This window comes from Castor canadensis, chromosome 5, assembly GCF_047511655.1.
Source record: "Castor canadensis chromosome 5, mCasCan1.hap1v2, whole genome shotgun sequence".
NCBI classification, from domain to species: Eukaryota; Metazoa; Chordata; class Mammalia; order Rodentia; family Castoridae; genus Castor; species Castor canadensis.
Window position 1 is genome coordinate 153,341,636 of NC_133390.1, and position 21,896 is coordinate 153,363,531.

A 21,896-nucleotide genomic window follows, 5' to 3' on the forward strand; every position below is an offset into this window, starting at 1 on the left:
CTCTGGAGACCCAGCCACCACATTGTGAGGTGTCTCAGGTTGTAGGTGTCCTGGTCTAAACCCCCGAGGTCTTGGTCAACAACCAGCTTCAACCAGACATGTAGGCGAGCAAGCCTCCAGGTGATTTCAGTCTCCAGCTGTTAAGTCATCCTTAGCCTTTAAGTCTTCCAGCAGAAGTCCAGACATTGTTGAGCAGACACATTCTTTTTTCTTGGTTGCACTGGGGTTTGAACTCAGGGCCTCATGCTTGCTAGGCAGGAGCACTCTGACTCTTTGAGCCACTCCTTTCAGCCCTTTTTTTTGTGATGGGATTTTTTTGAGATAGGGTCTCAAGAACTATTTGCCTGGGGCTGGCTTCAAACCATGATCCTCCTGATCTTTGCCCCTGAGTAGCTAAGATTACAGGCATGAGCCACTGGTACCTGGTGAGTAGACACATTCTTGACCCACATAATAAATGGTGAGTATATTGCAGGGCACTGGTGGCCTACACCTCCTAGCTACTCAGGAAGCAGAGATCAGGAGGATCATGGTTCGAAGCCAGCCCCAGGCAAATAGTCCACAAGACCCTATCTTGAAAAACCTATCAAAAAAGGGCTGGTGGAGTGGCTTAAGTGGTAAGAGCACCTGCCAAGCAAGTGTTAGGCCCTGACTTCAAGCCCCAGTGCCACAATAAATAAAATGATGAATACAATAAATGGCTATTTCACAATTTGAGTTATATCCCCTTAGAGGTTTTTTAATTTATAAATCAGATGGAAAAAAAAAAAGAAAAAAACTATCTTACCAGACCCTGAGTCTTTTACTTTTAAAAAGCCTAGGAGTGTTATAGAGAAAAAGGTCTGAAACTCCAGTGAGGCCTGTTTTCCCTCTGGGCTTTGGTTTCTTCCTCTGTCCTGCTGGAAAAAGGAGGGCAACAAGAGGGGGAAAAAGTACCCTCAGTGTTGGGTAGGAGTGCCATGATATACTGGAGTACAGACTGAAGTAGGCAAGGACTCCCAAAGGTTTCCCTTTCAACTCTCCACAACTGAATGATCACACGCCTCCTATTGGTCCTCCAATTCTTACTACAGGAAAAACCAAAGGCTTTGCCTCAGGTCTGATTCCAGTTCTACTTGGAGTTAAGCTGGCTTTCAAATCCCAGTTTTGCCACATATTTGCTATTACCAATCTCCTTGGTCTTCAATATCCTCTTCTGTAAAGAAGTGATGCTACCTATCTCACAGAACTGTCATGAGTGATAAACGAAATAATGGCAGTGTTTAGCATAGTTCTCATGAATGTGTGCACATACATGTAATGCTTTTCAGTATGGCTTCTCAGACTGGGTGCTTAAGTTTTATGCCATCTCTCTCCATAATCTCCCTAGGGGCTGTGAGAGAGCCTCTTGTGGGAGATTTCCTTTGAAAACTATGTGGATGCAGACTGGCCTCTCTTTTAAGCCTTTATCTCTAGTCCCAACACAATCAAATACAGGGAGTTTTTGCTGTAGTGTCTAGATGATTCTGCCCCAAGCTTGCTTATCCTGGGCTACAGTTACATAAAACAAGTACTCTGAACTATTCCAACTTTATTTACAAGCTGTTCCCCCCGACAGCACTCCGCTTCTTAGCTTTGCTGTATGGGGAGAAGGTAGATAAAGTGCCCTTTCTGCCAAGTCCAGGGTCTAAGAGAAGATTTCCCTCTAAAGCTCTAGGAGAAGCTCTTCATTTCTTCTGTGCTTGTGCTCTGGCCCGCTGAATCTTTTCAGCTGTAGCCCCATCCGTGGCTCCAGTGCAGTGGGACAATACGAGGCTGAGCTCAGCCTCATTGCGGTGCTCGATGGCCACGTCTGCAGCCTGAGCCACATCCCTGTGGTTTGAGCAGGAGAGGAGATGGTGTTGGCGTTGCCCAAGGGCACTTACCTTGCCTCTTATCAGCCCACTGGCTTAGCCACCTCATACCTACAGGGCCCTCATTTGACATACCCAACGAGGAGCAAAGCCTTGACCTTTTGCTCAGGACCCACACGGGAAGCATACTTCTTGGCCTCATATTTATTGTGCTGTTTCATGCAGATCTCCACGAAGGGCTTTGCAAGAGAGGGAAGGGGAGGAAAGAGAAGACAAAGCATAGTCCCTGTCTTCTCTCTTAAGAACAAATGCACATATCCATATGCATTTTGTACATATTTTGTACCAGTCAGTAGATACAGTCCCCTCCCCATTTGCACAAGATAGTTGTGATCGCCACATTCTTAGAGCACAAACAACCTAAACCAAAACCAAAGATCCGTTGCAGCCTTGGAACCAGTTATTTTCACACTTCTCCAACATCTACCACTACCAGCAAAAGACAGGCATTTACTGCCACCTGCCCTGTCAGGTCCTGTGTTTTCTCTCATGGCTGCCATAATGAGACCTGCTCTCCACACCTCTGAACCACATGCCACAGGGAAAACCCCCACTACCTCACAATGTATCCTCTCTGTCCTTTCTGCCCCCAACTAAAGTAGGATTTTCCCTCAGGTACATGGTAGCACGTGGTGTCTCTGTAGCTCAGCAACTGCCTTGGGCCCATTCTCCAGGGCACCCAACACATACATATCTGCCCACATTCTCTTGGACACAGGAGGCACTGGCTAAAGACATGGGACAGTGGAACAGAAGCATGAATGGGCCGTCCTGCCTGTTTCCCTGCCTGTCCCCCTGCCTCACCAGGTAACCAATGGGTGATTTCTTGCTCTTAGAAAACTTCTCCAGCTCCTCCCAGTCTTCCAGATCTGCCAGGGCAGTCAGCTTCAGCCACCAGAGCCTACAGGGAAGATGGACTTGGAGGAGCTGCAGGAGAGGCAGGTGGTTCTAGGACCACACACAGCCCAGGGCCTCACCTACCTCTTGTCAGGGATTCGGAAGTCACGAGCCAGCTGCTCAGCACGCTTGTTGTGGCCACCAAGGATGAGGGTGGTAACTGTGTCATGGAGAGACAGGTCTAGGAACTGGCTCCCCAGCTCATCTTCTAGACGCCGCTGCAGCCGTAGGAGCCTCATTTGATCCTCTGTGGCCTGAGGACCAGGATGAGGCAGGTGGGGATGAGTGGGATAAGGAGGGAAGTTCAGGAAGGAATGTCAGAAGGCTGTTAGAAAAGGGCTAGCCAAACCTTGGCTGCAAACTCATTTTTGGCCTTGTAGAACGCGTCAGCTGCTGTCTGCAGTGCTGCTACTCGTCCTTCGATACGCTACAAAGACAAGGGGGCTTGAGTTCACAGTACACAGGGCCCTGGCCCTCCCACCCCTGTGATACTCTTCTCTCTGATGATCCTTGTGCCCTAAGTTGTCAGAGTCAGCCTTATCCGCTAGGGGCCTGGCTCTAGTATTCTAGAGGGATAGCTAGCTCTTCTGAGACCAGCACTTGTCCTAGCCTCATGTCTTCTCAGACTCTCCCTCAACAGTGGGGACCAGATGGGGTATGTACCAAGTACAAAAGCCTAAATTCTCAAATGGAACAGCCCCAGTCCATAGGCCCTACCCACCCCATGGACCTCAGACCTCTTCTGCAGCATAGCTGGCTCGGATGTGGAAGCTGCCCAACTCCTGGTGGTTGTCATCCTGATTATAAAGGTCCTTCAGCGTCTCTAACTCCTGATGCTTACAAAACTGGGTTATGGACAGATAATCAGTTAGGATCATCTCAAGGGCTCAGGAGACTCCATCTCTCCCCCTGCTCCCCACCACCACACCTGTCGGTACAAACTCAGGGCCATGGGCTGGTTCCGGAGAGTCATGAAAAAGTCTCCTCGGTTCAGCTCATTCTTCAGGTGCAGCAACACTGTAAACACTGTGAAATGTAAGGTGAGTGGGGCCTCCAGCCAAACCTTGCTCAGCCTGAGGTCTGTGAGTGGCTCTAGCCCAAACCCTGCTTACCCAGGTCAGTGTCCCCACTCTCGATGGCCTTGCTTAGAGCTAGTTTGCTCCTCTTCATCTTTAGGAGAAGGGGCACTTGCTCCCCTGAGCGTGGCTCATACTCCAGCAGCTGTGGGGTGGGGAGGAAGGCACAGGGAGGAGGAGTTGGCAAAAAGGCCTTGATCACTCACATCAGAGCATTTGGGGAGGTCTGTGTGCCCACACCTTGATGGCCAGCTCTGTGCGGCCACAGCCATAGGCCCGTGCAGCAATGTCGGAATATGAGACACCAGGTGTGTCCCCCAGCTTCTGATTAATGGCCCGCGCAACATCCTCATCTGACACATCCTTCTGTTGAACCTGCAAAGTGTGTTGGGAGTGTTACCTAATCTCTGGATGTCATGAGCATTATGACAAAGGATACCCCACTTCCAAGATACTCCCATAAGCCCTTGATTAGAACCTACCCTTCACTTCCACACTTGGCATTTCCTATCCCTCACCAGGTCCTAAAATTAACTTAATGCCCCTGGACTCATCCTACATCCTTGCCTTGTAGCAGGCCCAGTGGGCCAGGATCCTGCTGACACCCTGTACTTCAGGAAGGCGCAGGTATTCGCATATCTGGATAGCCAGCGGGTAAAGTCTCCGTAACACAAGCCTGGCAGAAAGGGATAAAGGGCACAATGGGTGAAGTGGGACATACAGAGGGGGAAGAGGGGTCCTAGACTATGTCTCAGACCTCCCAAATCCTAAAAAGGTGTGCCAGGAGCAGTGACCATAGACCCCACCAAAGGCTGTAGTGGCCACCCACCTCTATCCCTCCTATAGCACCCCTAGGCTTGCTGTACCTGTCCAGCAGCACCTGGATGGTAAGCTGTTTATATCTGTTATTTTCCTTGGTTAAGGATTCAGCTGAGGATAAACCTATTTGCCAAACACCTGCAGGCCACATCACCAATCCCTTCCCATCACCCCCAGCTGTAAATGCCTGATTGGTATGCATGGGGATACTGGCTGTAGGTAAGAGGGATTCCAATGTGGTAGTCCCGAACGGCATTGAGCACACGCAGGTCCTGGCACATGTGCACAAAGCTGTCAGGTGGAAATCTGTCGAGGAAACACTTTCCGAAGGAGGCTGCCTGAAAAGAGTAAGAGGGCAAAGGAAAAGAGCTACTCTTACTGCCTAGCCCACCCTCTTCCCAGCATACCCTCTCCCAGAACCCCCTCTAGGCCAACCCTAAGCAGACTCTTCTGCATGTCTGGCCAATGCTCGTGTCCTGCAGCCTCGATGCACTGCTGCACGGCCTGGGTCAGCTGTCCCAGCTCCTGGATCTCCCGTAGGTACTCATCAGCCTTCTGGCTCTCTTTCTGCAGGGAGGGACCCAAAGATGAAACATCATGAAAGAGGATACCCCATTTTGGGTCCCAAGCCAACTCTAGGCTGTATTTCAAATGGGCTATTTTGGAGGAACGTCACAGGCTGGAGACCAATACCCTCACTAGTGTCCCTATTCGACTCACCTGAGCTACCAACAATTGTCTGTGGGGGGCTTTGACACTTCAACTGTGCCTGGCTAGGGACAGCGGGGACACCCTGCTTTTCCCATCACCATAAATAAGAATCTGTATCCTGTCAGTCCACCTAGATTAGCCTTCCCCAGCCCAGGCCAGTATCTTGCATGAACTCCTTTCTTGACAGGTAGCACCTGGTTGAACCCACACATGCCCAGGCAGGGACAGGGGACTGGGCCAATTAGGGGAAGGAGAAAGAGGAAAGCATCTTGGGGCCTGGGAAGAAGTCCAGGGATTTACCTCATACTCCTTCTGGGCCTCCAACAGCAGTGCTCCAGGGGCCATTGAGGCAATTTTGAATATCTCCTCACTGGCCACTGAGGGAGGAAGTTGGTGAGTGGAGCAGGAGAGAACACCCTTAGTCCCTACCTCAACACCCAGATTCTGCTTTGGGCCATGCTCTGGGCAGTGTGGTGGTGGGGGAGTAAGGTAGAAGCCCTGCCCTGGGTTACAGCGTCCTTGTGAGGGCCTCACCTGGAACCTCGTGCAGGAACTCATGGGTGCTACGGGAGAAAATGCGTACCCCATCGAGCTCAGGCACCAGGTAAGAGTCCTCGTCTAGCACAAACCTGAGCTTAGTCAAGGCTTCCAAGAGCATCCAAAGATAGGGTAAGGCAGGTGACCCCCATTCCCCTTCCCCCTCCCACCCCACACATGCAGCCCTCCAAGGATACTGGATGCTCTCAGGTGCATCACCCACCACCATCAGCCGTCTTTCCCAGGCCACCACAACAGCCCTCTCCTTACTTCGAGGACGGCTGCACCTGCAGGCAGGACCACACATATGTCTGGGACACTCATGCAACAGCAGGCCCACAGCCATGTCTCATACATCACTGCTCACCTCCCTTTCCCTTGGGATAGCCCTACACATGCTTGTGCCCCTTATCCCATTCCTCTGGCCACACACTGACCTGTTTGCTTCTCTCTCACCCCTGTGGCTGCCAGCTCCCAAGGGCAGTGGTGGCCCACAGAGGATAATGATTTCATTTAAGTGTGCACTGGCAGAGGACAGATCCAAGCTCCACTTGGGTTGGCCATTAGGATGAACCAAGGTGTGCCAGGAATCAAGGGTATATCCCACCCCCAAAGAACTCCCTTATCCTTACCAGACCATCTGCTTTGGAGGTGCCCGGATGTTGCAGTTGAACTCACACAGCTTCTCCTAAAAGGGTGTGGGCATGTCATGACCCTGCCTTAGCAGTCACCAATTTGGTTGAAAAGCCCCTTCCCTAACCAACAGATCTTCTCTGAACAAGGCATGGCACCCATTGTCTCAGGATCACACCTTTAGTGATGCTGTCCCCATCCAGATGTAACCCGTGTCTGTGAAGAGTGCCAGATGTCGGTAGGTGAAGGAGACAGCCATCTGCAGGAAGCAGTTCACTTCTGGGGCTAGGCCAGGGGGTGTCTGAGGCATATCCACAGAAGATATCAGATAGATTGACTTCTCAGAGCCTTCCCACTGCTTTCCCCAGTCCTCCATTTTCATTCCACACAGGCTCTCACCACTGCAGAGCAGGCCGCATGGTCTAGGAGGTAAAGATCGGGCCCCACGGCCAGAAGAATATGTGCCACTCGGTCCTGGCACAGAGTGGTCCAGCATGAGGGTGCACTTTGCAGACCTACAACCAGGGAAAGGGACAACCTCAGGATGGCCAAGCTTCTGCCTCTGGTGGTCACACAGTCTGGAGGCACATCTGTGGTTATCTCAGGGGGTGGCAGGGGAAGACTGGAGGGTGTCCAGGCTCACCTGGTACCTCTGGCATCCGGCGGAGTTTGAGGTCACCCACATTGGCACTCAGGGTAAAGCGATGGGCCCCTGTGAGAATAGCCACTCCAGAACCAAACTCAGTGTGAAAGATCCTGGCATCTAGAACCCGGTTCTGGAGCACTTCCTGGGAAAAGACCATGGGTCAGGGAATCCAAAGGGTCATAAACTCTATCCTCTTCCCCAGCCCCCAGTGGCCCCTACATTGCCCATGCTGAAGTGTCTCCGGAAGTCACCATAAAGCCCATAAACCAGTACTGCACCATCTTCCTGTACGCAGAGCAGCTCCTCCTCAGCTGACCATCCTAGGGACACCACAGGCCCACTCTTCCACTGCAGAGGAGAGAGGTTCCTGAGGCTATCTTTGGAATAAGGAAGCCCTGCCCAGAACATGGCCCTAGGGACAGTCTGGGGTGCTCACCAGCAGGCTGGCCAGAGGCATGCCTGAAGCAGAGTAGATCTCAAGTACTGGCCTCACACTGGCAGCTTTCTCTTTCTTCCAAGGGTTCCTCAGTAGTGCTGTAGTTTGAGAAGACACTTCTATCCTAGACCCTCACATCCCATGTGAGGTAGGCCTCATGGACTAGCTTCTCGAGCCTACCCTACATGAGGTAGGCCTCATAAGGGCCAGAATTAAAAGCCTCTCATTGGGGTGAGTTAGCAGAGAACAATCTGACAGCAAACCCCCCAGGAGTGAAAGACCTTGAGTTCATCCAGTGTCTAAGAGTCCATAGTGGTGGAAGGGCATCTTACCAATGGGACCCCCATAGGGTGCAGCAGCTACTAGGCAATCCCTGAGTTCCTCCTTCAGGTCCCAGTCCATGCTGTATAATTCATATTTCCTGCCACACAGAGACCAGAAGATTAGCTTCCTCATGGCCCTGCATCCAGACAGAGTAAGCCCCAGAGGAATCCCTAAAGCTTCCCCCTATCTTCTATAGGGCATTGGAGGAGTGCCCCACCCCACTAGAGACAAAGAGGGGGATGATGACTAGAAACTGACCATGTGCAGGCCTAGGGATAGCAGGTGGGGAAGCAGAGCGTTGGCAGGGAAGGATGTGGCTTTTGGGGCAAGTGTCCAAGATTGGAAGGAGCTCCTGAGACAGGCAGACTGTGTGGCTGGTATTCAAGGCACAAACTGAGATAGGATGAGTGAGATGGCTGGCTCAAGCTGATTATTAGCAAGAAATAAGACCCTCACAGAAAGTCTCTCAAAGCAGGAAGACCTTTTTCTAGTTCTGGTTCTTAACGAATAGGGCTATAAGCTTGATTAATTTTACAACCTGGGATCCAGCTATGTTTAGTGACAAAATCAGTTTTGGAGGAACAAAGTTAGCAGAGCCTGAAAGATATCGAAGAGGAGCTCTTCAATGAGATGGGTTGGGGAGAGAATCTTGGTTGATGTCAGCCTGTGAATGCTTGGCTTGAGGGAGATACCAAAATCACAAGCAAGCACGAGACACCTGCAATCTGAGGCACGAGACACCTGCAATCTGAGATGTGTGTAGATCACTAAGGGTGTGCTGTGAGAAGCTGGAGTAGAGGGCCTGATGTATGCCATCATTTGATGCCTGGGGGTGGGGCAAAGGCAGAGAAAGAGTGGGCAATATTCCAGGACACCAAGAGAAGACAGTTTTTAAGATAAGGAGGGTGTTTGGGTTAGTACTGTTTCAGTGAATTTCCAATTAATGATCAGGAAGATGCCCACCATTACCAACCATGTGACATCATTTTTGGGGTCTAACCAAAATAATTTTTTAATAGATGTTTATATTATGGAGAAGGAGCAAACCTGTTAGTATAGGCTGAGCATCCATAATGTGAAATCCAAAATCTGAAATGCTTTGAAATCTCCATGTCTTTTTGAGTGTTGTTTCAGATTTTGGATCATTTTAGATATTGGATTTCCAGATTAGGGTTGCTTACCTAGTGAAGTCTATGCAAATATTTTAAAACCCGAACTCTGAATCTAATCTGAACTTTGAAGTCTAAAATACTTCTTGGCCCAAACATTTTGGATAGGGGTACTCAACCTGTGTTTGCAAGTAATTAAAAACTTTAAAGCAGCTGGGTACTTTACTAGCTATTCAGGAGGGAGAGATCAGAAGAATAGTGGTTCAAAGCCAGCCCTGGGCAAATACTTCTCAAAACCCACAAAAAGGTCTAGCAAGCATAAATTCCTGAGTTCAAACTCCAGTACCACCAAAAAGAAAAAAATCTAAAGCAGTCCATGGAATATTGAGTAAAAGAGCTTAGTAGGATGATCAACAAATATTAATCTATTTTCTACAAGAAACTTTTTTAAAAGTGAGAGAAATATAACTTTTATCAGGTCCTAATCATGAGAGCAATAAAAATTTTAAGATGCCTAAAAATAAACCTGGTGAAAATTTTTACAAAATCATACCAAAGTTTCCTCAAGAATGTAGAAGACATGGAGAAATATTCTGTCTTCTACATATAGAAATACAATGATCTATAGAAATGCACAGGAATTCTGATAAAAATCCCAACCTTTTTTTTGCAGAAATGTTTAAGTTGATTCTAAAGTTCATGGTAGTGGCGGTGGGGCAGGGGTTACTGGAAAATCTTTAAGAACTTTTTTTTGGCCATACTGGGTTTGAAATCAGCCTTACGCTTGCTAGGCAGGTGCTCTACCACCTGAGACACTCCGCCAGCCCTTTATGAACATTTCTGAAAATATAAGAACAGATATATACTAGATAACAATGAAGAACTAGATACTTTATAAACTAAAGCTAATTTAAACTATTGTTTGTCATAGGAACAAGCAAGACGACCAATGGAAGAGAACAGTGTTCAGAAGAAGACCTTGGAATTGAGCATATAATAAAGATGGCATTTCAAATTGGTACAAATTGATACTTGAAATAAGACAATGGACCATAAGGGAAGAACCGCATAAATGCTGTTTAATTACTTAGTCTCCACAATAAAATATCTTCCAGATGGAATTCAAAATTTAAGTGTTATGAAAAAAAAAAAAGCCATATCTGAAAAAGTATCTTGGGTCCAGTGCTGGAGGCTCACACCTGTAATCCTAGCTACTCAGGAAGCAGTGATCAGGAGGATAGTGGTTCAAAGCCAGCCCAGGGGGCAAATAGTTCCCAAGACTCTATCTCAAAAAACCCAACACATGAAAGGACTGGAGGAGTGGCTGAAGTGGTAAGAGCATCACTAGCAAGCCCTGAGTTCAAACCCCAGTGCTGCAAAAAAAAAAAAAAAAAAAAAAACCCTTGGATATTTTTACAATCTCAATGTAGAAGAATTTCTTGGCATAGCACAAAACTCAGAATTCACAAAGAAGAAATACACTTTCTTTAAATGTTCACCAAAACAGGACTAGTTAAATAAACTACAGTATGCCCATTCTGGAGAATATCCTGTGACCATTAATATGATGGTGTGGGTACTGACACAAAATGACCTCTACAGTTTTTTTTTTTTTTTGTGGTACCGGGGCTTGAACTCAGGGCCTTCACTTTGAGCCACTCCATTAGCCTTCTTTCATGACGGGTATTTTCAAGATAGGGTCTCTTGAACTATTTGCTTGGGTTGGCTTTGAACCTCGATCCTCCTGATCTCTGCTTCCTGAGCAGCTAGGACTACTGGCATGAACCACCGGTGTCTGGCAACAATTTTTTGTTGTTGTTGTTGTTTCCTACAATGTCTTAAGTAAACAAAACAAGTAAGCTGTAGCTCAACATGAACCACATGAGTCTATTTATGTAATGGAACTGAGGACATGCTTTTGACAAGCATATTTACATATGATCACATTTATGTGCAAATACATAGAAAAATGTTTAGAGGCTTCCACACAAAGCCAGAGACAGTGGTTATCTTTGGGGAGGGTGGTGGATAGGGAGGCATACAGAGAGATTATATTATACACCTTGATGATGTATGAATTTTTTTGAAATTTTGAATTCTTACAATCCCATATGCATTTAACATTTTGTTACTAAAATCACTAGGTTAAAATCTGATGAGAAAATATTCATATAGATCTGCTGGGAAAATATATAACACACATACTAGTTATCAACTGATTATCCTTCAGCTCAAATTCACCCTTTAGTTAAGTGTTCTGATAAGCAATCTTCCAAGTCTTTCTCCTGCACTGTGAACATGATGCTAGGCTTTCTCAGGAGAGGGCACTGGAGGAACACTGTATGAGGACCAGCCTTCCTGCTGCTGCTAGTGGTGGCTGTCAGCCAGCAGCAATGGTGTGACGACACCTGGTGGTGCACTGCCTCCTCATCATGTGTCAGGAAAACCCTGCCAGGATCACTTTCTTCTGGCTCTCTGAACAATGCACTCCAGGATTCCTGCCTACACCAAGCCACCAATTCCACTGCACACCAAGATGCCTGGCCATTAGCTGCACCCTACCTGAATACTAGCGTATTTCCACTAACTCTCTTTACACATTTGTACATCCAGTCAGCAGGTGTGGCTGCCTTATGGACACTGTGTTTCAGCTCCCTATGTGCACCCGCACCCTAGCTTTCACTACATGTCCACACCTCAGGCCACCAGTTATGGTTTACATGCATCCCCTGCCTCCTGTACCCCAGAGGGTTGCTTCTTGCTTGTCTGATAATGGGGACCAGCTCTGGCCTGAACAAACCAGTGAACTTCTCTCCCTTCCAAGTTAGCCATTCCTTGGGTTCGCTCCCTCATTTCTAGGCTATCATGTAAGATTTTCTTATATCTTATACTTTTAAATCAATTTAATAATTCCATATATTAACTTTTCCAATGTAAATCTCTTGACTAGACCCAGACTGTTAAAGACTTGGTACAAACAGTGGTCCCAGGAGGTAGAGCACTGAAGACAGGTTTGGGGATTGGTTCGGTGTTGAGCCCTATACCAATGGGAAATGGATACTTGTACCCCTTTATATGCAGTAGCATCACTACCAATCGAGCCTAAATTTATTGTGATAAAAAGCCAAATGAGATGTGCTTTGGAAGTAACTTCTATATGTGATTGTCTGGCAGTAATGGTGTGATGTATTATTTTAAATGCCCTTGAATACTTAAATGACAAGTTCAGGTCCATTAATTTTCAGTTCATGTGACTGAGAAGCAGAAAGCTTCTATAACAGCCTTAATAACCTCTTATTTCTTGCAGCTACACTTATGCTGCTATTGGTGAAAATCAAGCATAAAATTTAATTGAGTGGGTTGTTGTATTACAACAATTAAATTCACAAACATGTCATTTCTCATGTGAAAGTTTAGGTACTGATCAGGAAACAATGAGATCCTGAAAGCTGAATGGTACATAATTAGGACCAGATGAAACACAATTTAAAAACAATTTTTTTTTTTTTTTTTGCAGTACTAGGGTTTGAACTCTGGGCTTTGTGCTTGCTAGGCAGGTGCTCTACCACATGAGCCACACCACTAGCCCCAAAACTGACAATTTTCGACCCCTAATTTTCACTGGTGGAAGTAGCTTGCTTTCCTGTCTGAGATAATAGCTTCCTCAGTTTGAATACCTTGTGTTAACCTCATTTGTGGAAGATGTCTTGGAGCCTCCTATATCCAAGGCTGGCCTGGCTAACACTGCTGAATGCTTAATACAGGACCCAAATATAGCACTTTTCCCAGAAGGACCAACATCCAAGGTGATTATACTGGACTTCTTCCATTATGAAGCCAAAGATTTGTACTCATTAGAAGACACATGTTCTGGGTAGAGTTGCCTTTCCTGCCTGTATTGTGTTTGCCAGCATCACCATCTGTGGATTCATAGAATGCTTCATCCACTATTGTGGCATTCTGCAAAGCACTGAATGTAATCACAGACATCATTTCACAGCAAAGACAGTGCAGCAGTGGGCTCAGGACCATGGAACCAACTGATTTTATCATATATTTCATCACCTACGAGGGCCTAGTGTTAAATTTTTCATTGCTTTGACAAATACCTGAGAGAAACACCTTAAAGGAGAAAAGACTTATGTAGCTTTGCAATTTCAGTTGAAGATCAGCTGGATCCATAGCTTTGGGCCTGAAGCAAGGCAGAATATCACAGTGGCAGGAATGTGTGGCATGGATTGCTCACTTCATGGCAGCCAGGAAGCAGAGAGAAGAGATCTAAAGGGCCAGACACAATATATATCTTTTTAGGGCATGCACCCAGTGACCTACTTCCTACAACTAGACTCCACCTTCTACAGTTCCACTATCTTCCAACAGCCTATTGAAAATTTGAATCCATCAATGGATTAAACCATTGATTAGGTCAGCCCATTAGCTATCAACCAAGCTTCCAATACATGATTCTATGGGGGATATTTCATATTTAAACCATAACATCTAAATTAACTAACAACTCAGCTATATCACCAGTTGGGAGTCAACACCCTTAAAAGGATGGGGTTCTATCTCATGCTTTGAATCAGAGACTATTACACAGTAGTGTCTTCTCCACAGTTAGAGTACATAGAACCTGGAATCAAAGGGTAGAAGTGGGAGTAGTTTCTGTCACTACTACACCTAATAACCATGTTATAAAAATATTGCTTTTATCCCAGGAACTTTGAAATCTGTTGGCCTGAAGAGCTAAGTCTCCAAGAAGGAATGATTCCATGATGAGACACAACAATGGATTTACTGAATTAGAAGATGAGTGCTACCTTGCCATTTTGGGCTCTTATGCCACTGAGCCAACAGGCATAAAAAATCGGGTTTATTGGGTTAGCAGAGTGACTCAAGTGGTAGAGCACCTGCCTAGCAAGCATGAAGCCCTACTTCAAACCCTAGTAACACACACACACACACACACACACACACACACACACACACACACACACACACAGGGTTTATCTATTGGCTGAACTGATGTGATTTTTCTGCTTGTAAAGAGAAAATCAAGTTGCTGCTATATAAGGGAAGCAAGGAAGACTGTGTGTGAAATCCAGGGAATCCTCTGGAGCATGTGTTAGTATTTCCAGACCCATCAGTAAAGGTCAATGAAGATGAAGGATTGGGTCACTCTACTAGGTTAAGAATACCCAGCAGTGGAGATTCTGGCTGAGGGCAAGAGAAACATGCAACATGCAGTTGAAGAAGGAAGCTATAGGCAAGAACTATGATCTTGTGACCAATTACAGAAATAAGAGAAAAATTCTATATTTTTTCTATACTTGTTTTATATATATGTGTGTGTATATATGCGCGTATATATATACACACACACACATACACACACACACACACACACACATATATATATTAGCCATTATAGTCTCTCTTTTTGTTATTTTATATACTTATTGGAGGTTAACTTTACAGTTTTTTTTTAGGTAATAAAATATTCAGTGACTCAAATTGAGGAGTAGTTAATACAGTGATGGATACAATGACTGTAAAGATTGCATGTCTTCTCATTTTGGGAAAGAGTAGTTCTTATAAGGATAGCAATGCAAGCAGAAATAGGCAGAAATGCAGAGTTGTTTATCGTTATAAAGGAGTTCATGAGTGTGTACAAGGCTGCAGGTGAAAGCTGAGTTTTCAAAGGGTAGATTGTGTCTGTTACCAATTTATCGTCTCTGCTCCAAATTCACCCTTCAATACATATTCTGCAGTGGGCTGGATGTTAAGCTGTAGGAAGAAGAGACCATCCTGCTGCAGAATCTGTGGGTAGAGTGGGTTTGAGGACAGCTGGTGGTACTCCGCCCAGTAACATGTCCATAACACATAATCTCTTGACCTCACAGCCTTAGCCTGGACTAGTGTCCGCCTATCTGTGGTTCCCGCCATTGCATGCTTCAGTTCTCCTGCTCCCACTTCTGGTCCTAGTTGATGGCAAGTCCATGTACCTGACCACCAGCTGTGGCTCATGTGAGTCCCATCTGTGCCCAGGAGGGCTGCTTCCCACTTCCGTAGTGACTGTGGATCAGTTCTGGCCAATTCTGCAGGTAGTCAAGTTCTGAAGAGAGCTGAAGTGTGTCCACTACAGTGAAGGATACCACTAAGAACCGAGTGGTCAGACCAGAGGAAGTGGTCAATGAGAAGTGAGAAAAGGGAAGCAAGTACCTATAAGGACAGGTAGAAGGAAGATGGGGCAAGGAGAGAACTACAGATAAACCCATTTACTTATTTATTTGCTGGTATGGGGGTTTGAACCCAGGGCCTCACACTTACCCTACAGAAAGTGCTCCACCACTTGAGCCACACCCTCAGCCTTTTTTGCTTTAGGATTTTTCAGAATTTTAGGATTTTTAGGATTTTTGCCTAGGGTTAGCCTGGACCGCAATTCTTCTATTCACCCCTCTAACATAGCTGGGACCACAGGCATGTATCACCATGCCCAGTTTATCAGCTGAGATGGGATCTTGCTAACTTTTTGCCTGGGCTGGCCTCAAATGGCAATTCTCCCAATATCTGCCTCCTGAATAGCTGGGATTACAGGCATGGGCCAACATGCCCAGCTTTCTTTCTTTCTTTCTTTTTTTTGAGACAGGGTCTCACTGTGTAGCCCAAGTTGGCTTCAAACTCACCATATAGTGAGCTGGGCTTTGAACTTGTGATTCTTCTGCCTCAGTCTCCCAGGTACTGGGATTACAGGTGTGTACCATCACACTTGGCACTCTTCTTTTTTAGAATGGGAGATTTGATTATACTTGAAATCTGACAGAGAGCACTTTGGAATAGAGATGGTAGAAAGCAATGTAGATCAGTGGTCTTTACCTGCAGCAAGGAAATGCCTACATGCTTATTGAAATATAGATCAAATTTTTAAGCTTCACCCCAGATAAAATGGGTTAGACCAGGCCTAGGATTCTGCTGTATGTATCCAGCATCTCAAGTGATCCTGTTATCAAGGAGCCCTGGACAGTAGCTGGAAAAACAGTGGCTGGGGGGAGGGAGTAAGAATGGTATATGGTGTCTGAGAAGGCAGGGAGACAGGATGCACAGGGGCCCATTTCCTCAGTGGATCAGGAAAGAGCAGGTTTGGTCAGGGGAACCCAATGCCTTTCCATGTGTTGACTTTCAGTTCTCTGGGAAGTTCAAGGTGGAATCATCTGTTGGGAGGCAGGGGCAAGGAGACTAATTTTCAATGTTCCTAAAGTGTTTTAACTGTTCAGTTGTTTCATCATGTAATGTTTTACAAGCAGAGCCCTTGTGGTAAGTGTAGGATGATGCAACAAAACAGGATTGTGGGAGCTCAGTTGAAATTGTGCCCCAGCTTCTGTAGTAGTCCCAACCTTCCCTCTGTGTGACCATCAGGGCAGCACACTGCAGCCTGGGTACAGGTACAGGGATGGTGAGAGGCTGATGCATAGAGGAGTGGTTCTACACAAGCCACTGCAAACACAGGACAAAGGAGGAAGGTTGTTAAAGAAAGGGCAAGAATGAAACTGAAGTGACTGACCTGGCTGTCCTCCCGGCTGAACAGGGAGGGAAGCATCTATAGATGGGGGTTCTACACATGGACAAGAGGGCTCCATAGATGGAGACCCAGTGAAGTTATAGGGCAGGTATATCAGGTTTTAGAATATCACTGCAGGAAGGAGTGTATGGTCTGAGAGGGGCTGCCTGAACTTGTCACTTCAGTGGCAGAGCAGTTATGAATGAGAACAGGAGTTGGGTGGGACTCAGGGAAGGCATGGTTATGGTGGGTAAAATCACTTGAGTAGAGGTCATGGAACTATGAAACTAGCAGCCATTTAAATCACTCTGGAAGGTGGCAAGAAGTGGGATGCCTAGGAGGCTATGGGCCAGAACCTCTAATCAGTCTGAGTTATGGTCCAGGAGGTTTGCAGCAACACAGACCAGGAAGCAAGGAGGCAGAGCCAGGCATAAAAGAGCCTTGAAGTGAATTCAGGAATAAGGGTCAAGGAGTGAAGAGCAACAATGCATGGATCACCAACTAAAGCCTTTGAGGTAAAGCAGCCTTCTTTGGGACCATGACTCAAGCTGGGTCTCGAAAGTGGTCTGGAATATGGATGAGTAGAGTGAAGGACAACTGGAAGGGCAGCCTCTCAGAAAAACCTAAGGTTCAGAGTTTGTAAGGATGTCCCAGACTTTCGATGCTGAAGGATGATATATCTTTCTCCTTCACTCCTACATCCTAGAAATGGAAATCTCAATAAACGAACCTTAGACTCTAATGCCAAGGTTATACCTGGCAGTTCTGGTACCCTCAATTCCAGCCCTGAAGAAAACAGTGAAAAATTCCTGCAGCTATACATTGAGCTGTTGGAGCTTGGTCCACCACAATGTGAAAAGAGCCCTGTGTGAAACAGACTCTGGGAATAGCGCCCTGCAGAGGAAGGTACACATCAAGTCTAACCTTAGGGAATATTCCAGTATTCCCAAATCCTCAGGCTCTAGCCCACTGTCATTCCTGAAATCCCTCACCTCCATCCTGTTTCAAAACAAAGTGTTATTAAGGAACTCTTGGGCACTGTTGGTAGGAATCTAGAACAGTGCAGCAGCTGCTGTGGAAAATAGCATGGCAGCCACTCAAAAAAACTGACAGAATTCCACTATGATTCTTCTGGGTATACCCAAAAGAACTGAAAGCAGGAACAAAATCTGAAAGAGATTTTTTTTTGGTATGTGTGATGCTAGGGATCAAACCCAGGGCCTCCCACATGCTAAACACAGACTCTACCATGGAGCTACATACATGCCTAGCCCTATTAAACAGGTTTGTACATCCATGTTTATGGCAGCATTATTCTCCATAACCAACATAATGATGAAAAAGGAGATAAGGAAAATGTGGTATGTACACACAATGGAGTATCATTCAGCCCTAAAAAGGGCATGATGACTTCTGCTATAAAATGAATGAACTTTGAGGATATCATGTTAAGTGAAATAGGCCAGTCCCCAAAACACAAATGTTATATGATTCCATTTATATGAAGTATCTAGTCAAATTCATAGAGACAGAAAATAGAATTATGGCTGCCATGGGCTGAGGGGATGGGAAAAATTGGGAGCTGTTATTTAATGGGTATAGGATTTCAGTTCTACAAAATGAAAAAGTTTTAAAAAGTAGTGCAAAATACTATCAACATACCTAACACTATTGAATGGTACAGTCAAAAATGGTTACGATGATAAATTTTATGGTATGTATACAATTTAACTACACTTTAAAAAATGTTCATTTATGCAGAAAAGCAAAACAAAGCACAACCACAGTACTAAAAGAATCTCCCTCCCTTCTAAGAATAGTTTCAGGGTGTTTCACTCTCCTTTTTCCATAAGGATGTTTCTAGAGTGCCTAAAACTCAATGTGTTCAAAACCAAAGCCACCCTTTGTTCTGCCAAGCTCACTGTTCCTTTCTCATGATTTTCAGCGAAAAAACCTGTCATCCTTGATTGCACCAAGTGCAATCATTAGGAGCTCCTTCTTTTTCACCTGCTGAATCTCTCAGACTGGCTTTTTCCACCTCCACCATCACTAACCCAGTGCTCACCACAATGGCCTATTCCACCAATCTTCTTACTTCCATTCTTGCTTGCCCCTTCCAATCTGTTCCCCCTAAAGAACTTTAACACATAATATTCCTCACACCCTGCAAATCCAATCACATCAATCCTTTCTTTAGGATCCCTTGATCTAAACTTCCCAGTGTTTTTCAAATAAAGGTGATTTACAAGTCCTTGCAGGGTGTGACCCCTGACGAAGGACATCAACCTCATCTCATGTCCTACCCTTCTTGCCTATGGCACCACAGACCCACTGGCCCTCTTCAGATCAACAGTAGTGCCTTAGTTCTTCCTGCCTCAGGACCTTTACATATGTTCTTCATTCCCATTTTAGCCTCCCAAGTAGCTAGGATTACAGGTGTGAGTCACTGGCACCCTGTTCTCAAGTTGTACTTTTTAGGATAAAAATAGGTATACCTCTAGTCACCATTTCCTACCTTGTTTTCAGAGAGTTCTGAAAGAACTGGAGAGTACTTCCAATGTCAAAGAATCCTATCCTGCAGTTAGAACTCAAAAAGTAATGTCCCTCATCTGTTTATCACTCATTCATTTACTAGAACGTGGGTTAAGTCCCAGCTATGTACACATATGAACAAAATCAAGTATTTGCCCTTAAAGCATTTTCACTCTGGTGGAAAACCTAGAACATGCTCCTATATTTTCCTTTTTTTTTTTTAAATTCTATGCTTTAGCAGAGTCTAGAACTAGAGTCCACCACTTACCAAATGTGCAACTGAGTCTATGTAACTTGGTCTGTCTCCCTCCCCTTCCTCATCAGTAGATGGGGCTAATTATCTACCTTACAGGGTTCTGAGGCTTAATGAAGTTAATACCCATAAAGAACTTAGCATATCATCTACCTGATAAAGAAGTATCAATGTTAGTAACTTAGAACATAAGTATGCTCCACAACAAAGCTTAGATCCCAGTCCTTTCTGGTAGTACAGCACTCGTAAGGGCAGGCTAGCCACTCAGGTCTGGGCCTATGGCAATCAACACTCACATTCTTTTTTAAAAAATATTGTTTTTTGGCAGAACTGGGGTTTGAACTCGAGGCTTCATGCAGGAGAGACAGGTGCTCTGCCACTTGAGCTACGTCTCCAGCCCTTTTTACTCTGATTATTTTGGAGGCAAGGTCTAATTTTTTTGTCTAGGCTGGCTTGGACCATGATCCTCCTATTTTATGCTTCCCACTGTAGCTGAGATGCCAGGTATGAGCCACACACCCAGCTTTTTTTCTCTTGAGATGGGGTCTTGTGAACGTTTTTGCCAGGGCTGGCCTGGGCCTGGAACCATGATCCTCCATATCTCAATCTCCGCCATAGCTGGGATGACAGAGATGCACAACTGCACTCAGCTATTGGTTCAGGAGGGGGTCTTAAGAACTCTTTGCCTGACCTGGCCTCAACCACAATTCTCACAATCTCAGCCTCCCTCGTTTAGGATTATAGGTGAAGCCATAGAAACCTGGTTAAAATTTTATTGGTGTATCCACAAAGCTAAAACTTGATATGATAAACAGGAGCTCTGTGGTAATGAGGTCACTGTCTAGCATACGATTTGACTTAACAAGTCTGAGTAGGCAACACGTATTTTCAAAAGTAGCAAGGGTTAATATTTTTAAAAGTGAATGCTGTGTCAGCTAACTGATGTGCGAACAGTAAATGATATGGCTACCTTTGTCAGTTGATATTCCTTCTCCCTTTCCACGGTTGAAATCATTGTTTCATATTGTAGAGGCATTATTTCTAAAAGAGTAGAATTGTAAATAAATAGACGCAACAGAGCTCTAAAAACTGCCACAAGGCATTTCTGTGTAGGAAATGTATTACATTGTGAATAAAAAATTCCATTTAAAAGTTTGAATACAAGAATGAACATGGTACATAGTTTCATTGGCAGAAAGGAATGTCTCCCATTGAAAAATGGCCCAAATGTAATACCTCTGTGATCTTAAGGTGCAATAAATAAAACATTCTTTAAAATTTTTATTGGGCAACTACTAGGTAGCAAGCACTGTTCTACACATGCTTTGGAGATAAAGAAATGCAAGACACATGCTCCCAAGGAACTTGGTTTACCAGAAGAAACACATACAAATATTGCCCTTCTGTGCCACACATAACAGACGCTAGTACTGGAACCTGTGAGGCCCAAGGGATTCTATTGGAGAAAGACCAGGAAGGGTTCTAGAAAGAACGATTGAACTAAGTTCTGAAAGATGAGCAAGAATTCTTCAGTGTGATAAAGACGGTAACAGCAGTGTCCCAAAAGGAACTGCAGGCCTCTACAAACACAGAAAGCCATGAAATATCCAGTGCCTTGGGGCCCTGGAATTACCCGGATTTGGGTAAGAGAGAGGCAGATGAGGTTGGAAAGACAATCGTGGGCAGATAGTCGTCCCACAAGGAGTTAGTACTTACTTTCTTTATCTTACAAGGAAGGGAAGTCACTGAAAAAATCCGTATAAGGGTAATGATATGATCCGCTTAGACCTTACAAAGATTCGTGGTTTAAGACACTACAACTCCCATGGGAGGGTTACCCCTAATCCCAGGGTCCTCACTCGTGCACCCCCAAGATCCACTGACGACTCGCCTTGGTCAGCACCGTCACCCCGCCCGCCGTGCAATCCCGCCCCCCTCCGAGCGCCCCTGTGGTCTGACTTCAGCAGCACTTTCCGGCAGAAGACTGGGCACTGGCTGTCACCGCGGGCGGCCTCCCTAAACGTGATCTGAGCATCCTTCCGGAGGCCGACAGACCTGGGCTTCGAAGGTGGCCACCGCGCCTGCCTCAGTTTCCTTTTCTGGAGCATGAGAAGGCCCGGCTCCCTGCCTACAGGCGGCCCTGTGCTAAATTAGCAGACGCTCCGGGAGAGCCGCCGCAGGGCGGACCCCAGCGTCCGTAGTGACGGGGGCGAGCACCGCCGGCTCCGCCCGGAGACGCGAGCGGGGTAAGCGGAGCCGTGGGCGGGAGGGCGGGGACAGCTCACCGGTAAAAGGCAGAGTCCCCAAGCGGGTTCCAGTTCGCGGTGTAGCAGTCCATGGCTGGCAGGAGGCTGCTGGGCAGCTTCGAGGATACACTCGCCTAGCGCGGGCTCCAGGCCGGCACTTCCGCTTCCGCCCATCCGAGTCACGTGCCGAGGCCACCGCCGCTGCCATCACCACTGTGGGCAGCCGT

At 46.0% G+C, this 21,896-nt stretch overlaps 1 protein-coding gene across 5 annotated transcripts; it reads right to left on the reverse strand.

Moving 5' to 3' along the window:
• Positions 1 to 1,553: 1,553 nt before the first annotated feature.
• Positions 1,554 to 21,862, reverse strand: Vps16 (VPS16 core subunit of CORVET and HOPS complexes). Of its 5 annotated transcripts, XM_020173848.2 has the most exons (25): positions 21,709 to 21,827; positions 13,190 to 13,358; positions 7,980 to 8,068; positions 7,648 to 7,745; positions 7,431 to 7,559; positions 7,209 to 7,353; positions 6,965 to 7,080; positions 6,744 to 6,866; positions 6,565 to 6,620; positions 6,130 to 6,219; positions 5,930 to 6,024; positions 5,696 to 5,772; positions 5,120 to 5,251; positions 4,895 to 5,022; positions 4,732 to 4,767; positions 4,433 to 4,541; positions 4,106 to 4,240; positions 3,902 to 4,010; positions 3,718 to 3,815; positions 3,527 to 3,634; positions 3,139 to 3,216; positions 2,874 to 3,043; positions 2,697 to 2,793; positions 1,968 to 2,071; positions 1,554 to 1,851 (listed from the first exon to the last, which is right to left on the reverse strand). In XM_020173848.2, the coding sequence occupies exons 3-25, from the start codon at positions 8,047 to 8,049 to the stop codon at positions 1,707 to 1,709; spliced, it is 2,448 nt and encodes an 815-aa protein (XP_020029437.1). In that variant the 5' UTR covers positions 8,050 to 8,068; positions 13,190 to 13,358; positions 21,709 to 21,827; the 3' UTR covers positions 1,554 to 1,706. The 5 variants fall into 5 exon arrangements, with proteins under 5 accessions (XP_020029437.1, XP_020029438.1, XP_020029436.1 ...); XM_020173849.2 differs by lacking the exon at positions 13,190 to 13,358 and having other exon boundaries at positions 6,965 to 6,987; positions 21,709 to 21,862; XM_020173847.2 differs by lacking the exon at positions 13,190 to 13,358 and having other exon boundaries at positions 21,709 to 21,862.
• Between the last annotated feature and the right edge of the window lie 34 nt (positions 21,863 to 21,896).